The following is an 11737-nucleotide window of genomic DNA, read 5'->3' on the forward strand; positions in this document are numbered from 1 at the left end:
AGCTTTACAGAAGTCTATGTATATTGCATCTATTGATTTACCTAGATCAAAATTTGTAGTCCATAGGTTTTTACAGTGGAGAAGTTGTAAATTGCATGATAATTTTTTCCTGAAGCCAAATTGTTTATTTGAGAGAAGGTTGTGTATTTCTAAGTGCAAGGTAATGGATTGGTTGATGATGGATTCCATTATCTTGCAGGCGACGCAACATAGGGAGATTGGTCTATAATTATCGACTAAGCTGGGGTCGCCTTTTTTGAAAACTGGAATGACTGTGGCTAGTGACCAGAGATTGGGAAGGGAACTGGTTGTAAAAGTTTTATTAAAGATTATACTTAGGGGTTCTGCTAAATTACTAGAGAGTTTTTTTAAGAAGTAAGCACAAAGTCCATCAGGTCCAATGGATAGAGATGGTTTCAAGTTACAAAGAGCTTTACCAACATTTTCTTCTGTAAAATCTATATTTGTTAAGTTGTCATACTCATTGCTTGTACGATTTGGGAATGTGGGATATGTGCCATCACTGTTGACAAAAACTGAGCCAAAGAATTTGTTAAAGAGGTTTGCTTTAGTTACTTCGTTATTGTATTCATTGCCGTTAGAATCTTTTAGTGGTGGCATGGATCTAGAGTCTTTAAGCTTGTTGTTGACAAAATTATAGAAGGCACGACTGGAATTAGTGCGCAGAAGATCCTCTTCTTGCTTGGTGTGGTAATTTGTGCATTCACTTTTTATTTGGTTGCATATAGTTCTATAGCGATTTTTAAAATTTGCTACATAGCCTTTTTTGTTTCTTTTCCAGAGGGATTTTTTTTTAGATTGAAGCTTTTTTATTGATATGGGTAGTTTGCTTTTCCTGATCTTGGTGGTAGTTTGGGGTACATATAGTTTGATGACTCTGTTGATTTCGAGTAGGAAAACTCTATAGTGGTCTTCAGCAGTTATACAGGATGAGAACAGATTTAGCCAGTCCAGAGATGAAAGATCATTGTTTATAAGGTCATAATTGGCTTTTTTGAAGTTGTAGATGGGAATGCTATTGATATGACGATTTAAGTGACGACGTATATTAAGATGGAAGTCAATCATGCAATGATCACTGTTGGAAAAGGGTTCTCTTATTTGTAGTCCATAAATGGTATTGTTGTCGTTGCAGAAGATGAGGTCAAGGAAGTTGTTTAGTCTTGTACTGTTAGTTACAAGTTGTTCAAGACTTAGGTTTGTAACAGCGTTGTATATTGTAGTGTGGATTGGATCAGTTGTACTTTCATTTGTTATCCAGTTGATGAGAGGTAAATTTAGGTCACCCAGGAAGATGAGTGGATATGGGCAAGAGGCAGCCCATGTTAGTAGTGAGGTTAAAATATTAGCATGAGTAATGTCGTAGTCAGGGGCTCTGTAGCATAGAATGAATCGAAGTGTGGTATTATATTCTAACTTATGGATGTGTTGAGACCCATTAAAAGAAAATCAGGGTCAAAGAGAGGTCTTAGGAGCGTTAGGAGGGGACCTTTCCCGCCGCCTTGAAAGAGGCGGTGGTGAGACCCCTCCTCAAGAAGCCTTCCCTGGACCCAGCTATTTTGGGTAATTATCGTCCAGTCTCCAACCTTCGCTTTGTGGCGAAGGTTGTAGAGAGTGTGGTGGCGTGGCAGTTTCCTCAGTACCTGGAGGAAGCTGTCTATCTAGACCTGTTCCAGTCCGGCTTCCGGCCCGGGCATAGCACGGAGACAGCTTTGGTCGCGTTGGTGGATGACCTCTGGAGGGCCAGGGATAGGGGTTGCTCCTCTGCCTTGGTCCTGTTAGATCTCTCATCGGCTTTTGATACCATCGACCATGGTATCCTGCTGCGCCGGCTGGGGGGGTTGGGAGTGGGAGGCACCGTTTATCGGTGGTTCTCCTCCTACCTCTCCGACCGGTCGCAGACGGTGTTGACAGGGGGACAGAGATCGGCCGCGAGGCACCTCACTTGTGGGGTGCCGCAGGGGTCGATTCTCTCGCCTCTCCTGTTCAACATCTATATGAAGCCGCTGGGCGAGGTCATCAGTGGCTTTGGGGTGAGTTATCACCTGTACGCTGATGATACTCAGCTGTACTTTTCCACCCCAGGCCACCCCAGCGAAGCTGTCGAAGTGCTGTCCCGTTGTCTGGAGGCCGTACGGGTCTGGATGGGGAGAAACAGACTCAGACTCAATCCATCCAAGACGGAGTGGCTGTGGATGCCGGCATCTCGGTACAGTCAGCTGCAACTGCAGCTGACTGTTGGGGGCAAGTCACTGGCCCCAACGGAAAGGGTGCGCAACTTGGGCGTTCTCCTGGATGGACGGCTGTCGTTCGAAGATCATTTGGCGGCCGTCTCCAGGAGAACTTTTTACCAGGTTCGCCTGGTTCGCCAGTTGCGCCCCTTTCTAGACCGGGATGCCTTATGCATGGTCACTCATGCTCTCGTCACTTCTCGCCTGGATTATTGCAATGCTCTCTACATGGGGCTACCCCTGAAGTGCACTCGGAGACTTCAGCTAGTCCAGAATGCAGCTGCGCAGGTGATTGAGGGAGTACCACGTTGCTCCCGGGTAACACCACTCCTGCGCAGTCTGCACTGGCTACCTGTGGTCTTCCGGGTGCGCTTCAAGGTTTTGGTTACCACCTTCAAAGCGCTCCATGGCTTAGGGCCCGGGTACTTACGGGACCGCCTGCTGTTACCACATGCCTCCCACCGACCCGTGCGCTCTCACAGAGAGGGTCTTCTCAGGGTGCCGTCCGCCAGGCAGTGTCAGCTGGCGGCCCCCAGGGGAAGGGCCTTCTCTGTAGGAGCACCTACTTTCTGGAACGAACTTCCCCCCAGTTTATGCCAATTACCTGACCTTCGGACCTTTTGCCGGGAACTGAAAACTTATTTATTCATTCAAACGGGACTGGCCTGATTTTTTAACTGCTACATTTTTAAATTCTTAATTTTTTAATTTTTAATTGTATTTTACTGGGTATTTTATATGGTCAATTTGGACGGTTTTAATTTCGGCCTTTATGGAATAAGTTTTTTAATTGTTATTTTAGTGTGTATATAAATTGTTTTAATGCAGGCTCCCTGAGTCCTTCGGGAGAAGGGCGGTATAAAAGTTTAAATAAATAAATAAATAAATAAATAAATAAATAAATAAATAAATAAATAAATAAATAAATAAATAAACAGAAAGAGCTTCTATTATTTTAAGAGCAATCTGGAACATCAGCACAGTCTAGGTCAGGCCTGTCAAACTGGCAGCCCACAGGCAGATGCGTCACACACAGGCCACACCCACCCTGGTTCCACAAAGGCAAAAAACATTGCAATACGTCATAATATGTCATGTGATGTGATTGAGTTTGACAACAGAGGTTTAGAGGTTCCTTTGGAGAAAACATACAAGTTCTGCAGGGCTTGAATACATACTGTATAGGTAGTCTTATTTGTATTTCTGTTGTAATTGCTATACAGCTCACTTAATAATTCTACTGTGTTGACTACTGGTTTTAAAAAGAAAAGGCATAAAGGACAATGAAATTGCAAAGCACGCTCATGTGAAGATAAAGCAATGGAGTTTAAAAGTGCTATAGTTCAACCCAGCCACAAATTGAGCATTGTATTAACAACAGATCCCACCTCCCCACCATCCTGCTCCTGCCCTCCCCATATTTTAATTGAGCCACAGTGTTTGACTACTTGTGTTAACTTATTCATGTTTTTAGTTTATATAGTTTTTATCTTTTATAATTGTAAGCCGCCCAGAGTTACCTGCCCAGGTAAGATGGGCAGCCAATAAATTTTACAAATAAATCAATAATTGGAAGGTCAGGATGGTTAACTTGGGCTGTCTTATTCTTTCCTAGAAGGATGGGTTCACTATAGCAGTTGGTAAAATGTAACGGAACAGATGCATCCATAGGGAAGAGGTCAAAAAAGTCGACAGCCATAAGCATGTGATCAAAGCCCCACCCTTTTTTCCTGTTCATTGCATGCTTGTGGCTCTCAACCTGGATTTTTTTTTTACCTCTATCACAGCAAACAATTATCTGGACATGACCAAACCGGATTTCTCTTTCTTCTCTTTCTTTAAGGGATTATGACATAAAGGCAGTAAAAGGTTTGTTCCTTTCACCTTGAGTATACCAATTTTGGTATTCTCTCCCCCACCCCACCCAAAAAAGTTTTTCTACATATTTGATAACTACTTGGTTTATAATGATCTATTTTGTTCTTTGTTCTGCATATTACTTGAAAACTAGTTTTTAATTTCTTAAAGAGAAACATGGAATTTACAATTATAAAAAAATATTTGGACCATCACATACTGGAACATACACATCCCCCATGAAGAACTTCAGCAGGGTTATAGAAAACTTTTTTGAATTTGAAACATTGGAGCTTGGAAGATTTGTTTCAAGTTTAAAACTGTTGTTCAAAAGTTTAAGTGCAGCCCAGGATTACTTTAAGTTCAAGGTACTGTACTTTAAAACTGAAAGGAGCAACTCATTTGCAACTGAAAACATTTTAGATTCAAAATATTTTGCACACCCCTAATCTACAGAATAGAATGGTCTTAAGAAAAATCAAGAAAAGACATCACTTAAGTAAGTAATCTGAATCAGGTTCTTCCATGTCATAAAAATAAGTGAGTTGTGAAAAGTTTCTTATTTTGAAAACAAAGATCATCATTAGAACTCAGGGCTACCTGCCAGATGAACACCATGGTAATACAGCTGATATAGTTTCTGTAACTCAGAAACTTTATAAAAAAGAGATGCAATTGGCCATTCTGGAAGAAGCTATGGCTCAATTGATATGCTTAACAATAAGGTAGGGACGCACTGTAACATGGCTTCTCCCCATATCTATCTAGCACTGGGTAAAGAAAAGGAAATGCACAGGCTGAATGTGACTGAAATGGCTGCTTCCCATGCCAGCACTGATTTGCTGGTGACATTGCAATGAAAAATCACCATGTCGGTTAGCCTGATTGCTTCCTTTTCAGCCTTACCAAAGCAGCATGGGAAACAGCCACAATGCAAGAGCTCCTACCCATTCAGAGTTGGACCTGTGAGGTCACCCAACTCTTTCATACAAGAGATGTTGTTGTCTTTGCAACAAATGCTTGTCTTCGGGTTGATTGTCAGCTGACCATATGTCATCTACTTAAGGCCAGCGACATGATGTTGGCTGTATTTCTACCTAGAATTTATACATTGATTCCCCCACTTCCTGGGTTCTTATAGCAGTAACTGCTGCCTTGACTTTATGCTTACTAGCAGTAGCTGAGACCAAGTTAGCATTTATTTCAGATGAATTCACATGGTTTTGTTATAACAGTTACATTTTTATTTTAGTATCTTACAGAATGCCATTAAGAATAGCGAGTGGTATCTAGCAATCTGTCTGCAATGTTAGTTGCTTACCAAATGCTCTCTCAGTGCCTTTCTTTAGAAAGAACTATCCATGAACTGTTCCAGCTTGGTATTTATTTCTGAAGTTAGGACACCAGGGGACCTATTTGTTAAAGAAAGAGGCCCATATATTCAGTGAAAGGCAGTCAAAAAAGCATCAGAGGAGCTCTTGCTCTATCTCCTAACATATTGCCTCCCCCAGATTTGCCAAAGAAAAACAAAGCTCACATCTATAAACAAAGTTTACTTGGCTAGCTAACTTCCTTAGTGATACTAAAGGAAACAAGAATAGCATCTGCTCAAAGAACCATAGAACTGTGGTACCCTGATACAGCAAATACAGGAAAAATGTGAAGCAGGGGCAGGGGGAAGATATTAAACTTTGGAAAGTCTTTTGAAAAGGTTCAGTGCACATTTTAGAGCAAAACGCAGTTCCCTTAAGGATATTATGTACTTCTTTTATTATATCATCTCAGCTTATGAGAATGCAGTGCTGGTCTACCTTTAGGCATGAAAAGCTGATTTTCGGAAATAATAAAAACTGTTTTTTAGTTACTGTATTATTGCTTTCTATTATTAGAGAGGAGATGTGAGCCAGTATGGTCTAGTAGTTAAGCATCAAGCTAGAAACTGGAAGACTGTGTGCACTAGTCGTGCCTTAAGCATAAAAGCCAGCTGGATGTCTTTGGGCTAATCACTCTGTCTCAGCATACAATGTCAGGCTTGGTGACAAGCCAATCAGTCAATTCCTGGGGCAACCAATGGATAAACACATGGTTGATTTCATACCTTCCTGCAAAAAAATGTGAACCCTGCACTTGTAGGAAAAACACTAAGAAGAAGAAGAAAATACTAGAGAGGGAAAGAGATACTTGTAGAATTTACTGCTAAAGGTTTCACACTAATTTAACCTGAACTGGATACTCTGTACTTGGCTTCAAAATGCTTATCATTTGCTGTTTGCTTCAAATAAAATATCTCAAGTTGGTCCTACTTGCAGCTTATTCTAACCCTAACCTTACCGCAGAGTTAGAAAGACACATTGGAGCAATTCAGGTATTATACAAACCACAGTTCGTGCTATCGTTTATTCAAATTCAAATCACTGTTTTGAACATCAAACATGCAGAAAGAGTAAGTATGTTTTTTTCTGTTTTTTCAATGATTGCTTCATAAATTCCTGACTCACTCTTGTCTCCTTAGAGTAGCATACAAATATCATTTAAGTATGATTTGCTTATTTGGATATCCTGTCAAATTCTATTAGTATATTATTTCTTCTTGTGCCTTGTAGACAATTAAAAATAAATGGTTTTCAGTTTGAACATCTAATAGAAGAAAAGACTAGAAAAAAAGACATCCAATAAAAGGCAGAAGACTAGTAGAATGCATCCATGAACACCAGCTAACAGTCCGAATGCACAGTGAAAACTCCTTAGTCTCACAATAGATAAACAGATTCAACCTTAATTTAACTGGAAAATGGTGAACATCCTAGACCAAGCTAAATAAATAAATAAAAATGCTGGGGAATTCCTGGAAGTCTGATATTCAGACAAATCAGCCAACAATTGACATACAGACAATTTAAAACAGACAATATAAACGCTAAGAAAAAAAACCAAAAAGACCAGAACACATTCCTTCCAGTAGCCAATACCCAGATAAGCAGGGATTAACGTCAAGCAAACGATCAGGCGGAAAATAAAAACCTAATCAAGGAACTACCAAGGAGAAAACCACGCCCCCACTAAAAAGGCAGGACAAGTACTCTATATAAAGAGAGTGTAAACACCACACTCACTCGCACTGATGATGTTATCTACTTCAGTAATGAAATGTCTCCAAGCATACAACCAAGCTCAGAGAACATCAAGGATTCCATAGTTTGGACATCATTTTAAATCTTGATTTTCATTAAGCATAAAGTCTGAACTGAGGCATTATTTTATTCTTAGCAAGGCATTAAGAATCAGAGCAAAGCCAATTTTCATAGCACAATTTCTGCTATATATGAACATCTGTATTCTTCTCAAGTACTGTATGAATTTATACAGAAGTTATAACTTTCCAAGCAAGCATTTGCAGATACAACCAACATCAATTACTGCAGCCAGGAAAGTGTCACTATCATCCCAGGACTTGCTTCTGGCTATATGCATGATCACCAAATTCATAATTTACATCAGCCATCCCATTTCCATACATAAAATGTGAAACAGCCCTAACAGAATTAGCAGTCTAGCAACCTGACTCCTTCTTACAGTTGCTTTTGCTTAAAACAATAAAGTAAAACGTATCTGTACAGATAGCTGTGTATCACTCCATGAACTGCACTGTGCTAAAGATTCTTTGGAAGTCTAAAAATAAAGAGTGCAGCATAGTAAACAGCTATAATAGATTGTTTTCCTCTCTCTTACATATTTTGATTGTTAGACTAACAGAATTAGTACCTGTAGTTAGCTAAACAAACACTTGGACTTTAATTGGTCAGATGAAGGGAGCATTTTAAAACCTGTACAGTATTTTCTATAATAGTAGAAGTAGATATAGGAGTAGGAATATTTTTTCCTGAACACAATTCCCCTTTAAACAAGGAGATCTATATAGCATATGCTATCAATCCCTATATGTCTCAGGATATAGAGGAGGAGTGTGTTTGTATTATTCATAAATTCACAAAGTATTCCTGAAACCATTGCATTCTTCCTCTGCCAGTTTTGACGTGAGCAAGCAAGAGTTACAAGAAATGACAGCATTGCAACTATAAGTAACACACTAGATGCCTCTTGTCAGCACAGCATGGTACCCATTCTTGGTATTATGCCATTTAAGAGCAGAATCTTGTATGTGTGGATCCCGCATATACCAAATGATGGGCAGAATCCATTCATCTATGCTCCCCAAGCAGCTCCTTATGGCTGAGCATAATAATGTCTTCAGTGAGGGCAATTAAGGTGCCAAAGAAGGAAATGCCATTAAAGAAGACATCACGCAGGGCTGCTAGGAGAGTTCACCAAGGTTGCTTTGTTGTGCACAGAGGTGTCCACAGGCATATGACCTAATTAGGCTTAATCTGAGAGCATTAATTGGTTTGTAGGAGGAACAACAATAGGAGGGGTGGGTTGCCCTGTACATGATCCTCCAGATGCACAACAGGCCAGGCATCCTCAAAGCCTAGAATATGGCTACTTCCAGCCCATAGCAGCTGTAAGTCCTGGTAGGGGAAGCTGTAACTGTCACTGGACTGTCTCATTTCGGTCTCCAGAAGGATGGATTATACCCCCAAATCTGGCTTTGATGAGCACAGGGGGAACAAAGCTCAAGCTAGGAAGGGGGCAGCCAAAGGAAGGAAAGTCACCTGCTTGCTGTGAAAGTCCACCCTTGGTCACTTTCCAAAGTATAAATCTCACCAGAATGCCGCAATGCTACCATATCAAATGAAATGTTCATTGCACTGCTGTTTGTATCATTCAAGTCAGGTGCGTTCGCTGTCACCCTGCCCAGCAAGGGGAGTTCCTCTCCTTGCTTCTGCTTCACCTTTTGCTCATACAAACCTTGCCTTGGAATATTTTAAGCCCATTTTAATTCTCTATTAGGTTACCTAATCTTAAATCTATAAAAGCATATCCACTGCACCAAGCAGCATACAATCTATCTGGCTTTAGGACACACAATCCTGGGAGGGGGGGAGCAGGAGACATTGGAAGAGTGGTGGACTGAAGCTTTGAGACCCAGGCAGGGATGGATGCAGAACTGGCAGGAAGTGAAAAATGGACAACAGCGGAGCTTTGGGGGCAGGGGCAGTGCTGAAACAGAGTATTGGTTCTTTCTACCAGACTTTAATCATTAACCATCCACAGAGTTTCAACTAGTTCTCAAAGAGAAACCACAAGAAGTTCAAGTATGAGAGGCAATATTCTGCTCAGTAGCAATGACTCCACCTTGCCCACTTGTCCGCCTCCCCTGCCTAAACTGCACAATCCAGCGTTGCACTTTCTAATAAATTATTTAGTATGCCTTCCACCTTTGCTTCCCTTTGCACCCCCTCCAAAGTAGCAGTCACTTTCAAGCTGCAGAAACATAGGGGTCATTCTAATCAGCAGAGCAAAGGAGGCTACTATGAATGAGCCTTAATAGTTCTATCATCACTAACTTATTCTGAACAATTTCACAAGCAACAGAGATCAAAGATGCCCACTGATTGCTCCTTTATTCGCTAATGCTTCAGGCAACTAGTAAGAAGCGGAAATGGATTTCATTGAGCCACAGGATTAGTTATCTCCCCAAGTAGTTTCCTCTTGCTTTCCTACAGCCCTAGTTTAACTGCTGAAAGGAGGGGGAAAGGAGCTAACTGGGGCTGTGTGGAGGGTAGTGTCCTTAGCCTTGCAGGCTCCTTAGGAGAAGAAGCGCCCGTCCCACAGCAGCCGTTTAGTTTTGAGCTCCTGTGTATTTGCTGCAGTCTTCATATAACCCCAGATACATTCTAGCAATACGTTTGCCTGGCAAAGAGGTTTGCAACCAACTCAGAAAGGACATTTACAAAAGGGCAGAGAGCGATATGATGACGACAGTCAGTTCCAGCGATGTAAACGCCGGTCTCCATTCCTCCTCCTCCTCCTCCTCCTCCTCCTCCTCCTCCTCTCCCATTTCCACAAAATCTCCTCGCTACCACCCTCCTTCCAAAGCAGGTATCTCTGCAGCTCCGTTTTCCCCAGCCTGGTGCCCTTTGGATGCCTTGGGTGAAAGCTCCCTTTATCCCCATTGGAGCTCCACGCATCTGAGGTAGTACCAGCCAACAGTTTTCGTGGAAAGCTCTGGGAAATAAGCAGCCCCAGCCGGCCCCCAGAAGATTCACACCCGCCTTGCGAACGCACAACCAAACACACACACACACACACGCCCCCTCCTACACACAAACACACACCAAATATCCCCTAACAACGAAGCTGGAGGGACAAGAAAGTTGCCTAGCGGGGGATCTCTGCGCTATTCGCCGCGGAGGGAAACGCGATCCCGAGTCTGCGCCCAGCGGGAGCCGCTGCTCCTCATCCGATTCGACCCGACCCGCTGCCCCGCGGATGCAGAAGGGGAGGGTGGGAGGCTCCCACTTCGTGCAGACCCGGAGGTTTGAGATGGGGGCATAGCCGCACGGGAGCGCGCCACGGCTGCCTAACAAAGGCAACCGAGGGATTGTTCCCGAAGCCCCTGAGGAGCGCTCGGAATCGGACGCTGCCCGAGTTCGGCCCAACTTCCACCCCGCATTCCGACTTCCCCAGAGGGACCTTTGTCTCGGCCACCTCCGGGACCGTGCGAGCGCGTCATGGAGCTAGGCGTCCTAAGGCTTTGAGTGCGCCTGGGCTCCTTTGTCAGGGGCGGGAGGGGAAGCGCCACGACCAGCATTTGCGGAGATTCCGCGGGCGCCAGCGAAACGCGGCAATCACACGCCTCCCAAGTGGCCCTTCGGGACCTCCGAGAGCCGCAAGCATTCCCGGTGCAGCGGCGCGCCCCCTCGGTCCGGCGACACTTACAGCCTCTCTGCGCTCCTCGGGATGTTCTTAGGAATAGCGCGGAGCCCCAGCCCGTGACAGTCTACCGTGGTGCCGCTGCAGGCGCACGGTGTGGGGCAAGCGCTCGCCCGGACGCGGCAAACGGCCGCCCAGGCCAAGAGGCAGGCTCCCGCCCGCAGCCACACGCCGCCGGACTCCGCTCGGCGCTTCGGAGCCATGCCGCCTGCTTGGGCAAGCCTGCTAGCGAGGAGCTGCCCCGCACATTATCTGGCAGCGGCGCGTTGGGCTGGCGCGGCGTGGAGCAGCTCGTTGTGTCTGACGCAAGCGAAGGATGCCAGGTTCTGTCGCGCCTTTGCGCGTCCGGAACGCGGAACTCGGGGCACGGGCGAACGGTCTCTGCCTTCCCCTCTCTCGCTCAAATACACACACGCACGCACACACAGAAGGAGCACTCATCCATCAATCCCAGATGGCAGGAGCAGCCTTGGCTCCACCTCTCCCACCCCCTCCTTACCTCACTCTCTGCACTCGCCTCGGGCGCAGAGATGCAAACCCCCCCCCAACAACAAACAGTGAGGAGAACAGGACCAGGAAAAGGGATGCGCAGAGAAGCAAAGGGACAAGGCTTAAAACTCTTGCAGACGGCAAACATAAGGCAGACCTGTACAGGAGTGAGCGCTGATGCAGGCATCCACATAGCCACATAAAATCACCAAGTACCAGCTTCCTTCCAGGGGAGAAATAATATCCTGAGCAGTAATGGTATGATTTTGGTAACTTCTTTGTCTACCTATATTTTCTCTGCATCA

At 44.1% G+C, this 11737-nt stretch overlaps 1 protein-coding gene across 1 annotated transcript in view; it reads right to left on the reverse strand.

The window, feature by feature from the left end:
• The window catches only part of SLIT1 (slit guidance ligand 1), a 177896-nt gene extending 166677 nt beyond the window's left edge, over positions 1-11219 (reverse strand). The window contains exon 1 of the mRNA XM_058189305.1: positions 10950-11219. Within this exon, the coding sequence (XP_058045288.1) occupies positions 10950-11146 (197 nt within the window). The 5' untranslated portion in view covers positions 11147-11219. The remainder of the gene's footprint in view (positions 1-10949) is intronic.
• Positions 11220-11737: the final 518 nt, after the last annotated feature.

The sequence above is a fragment of the Ahaetulla prasina genome, chromosome 6, assembly GCF_028640845.1.
Source record: "Ahaetulla prasina isolate Xishuangbanna chromosome 6, ASM2864084v1, whole genome shotgun sequence".
Taxonomy (NCBI): domain Eukaryota; kingdom Metazoa; phylum Chordata; class Lepidosauria; order Squamata; family Colubridae; genus Ahaetulla; species Ahaetulla prasina.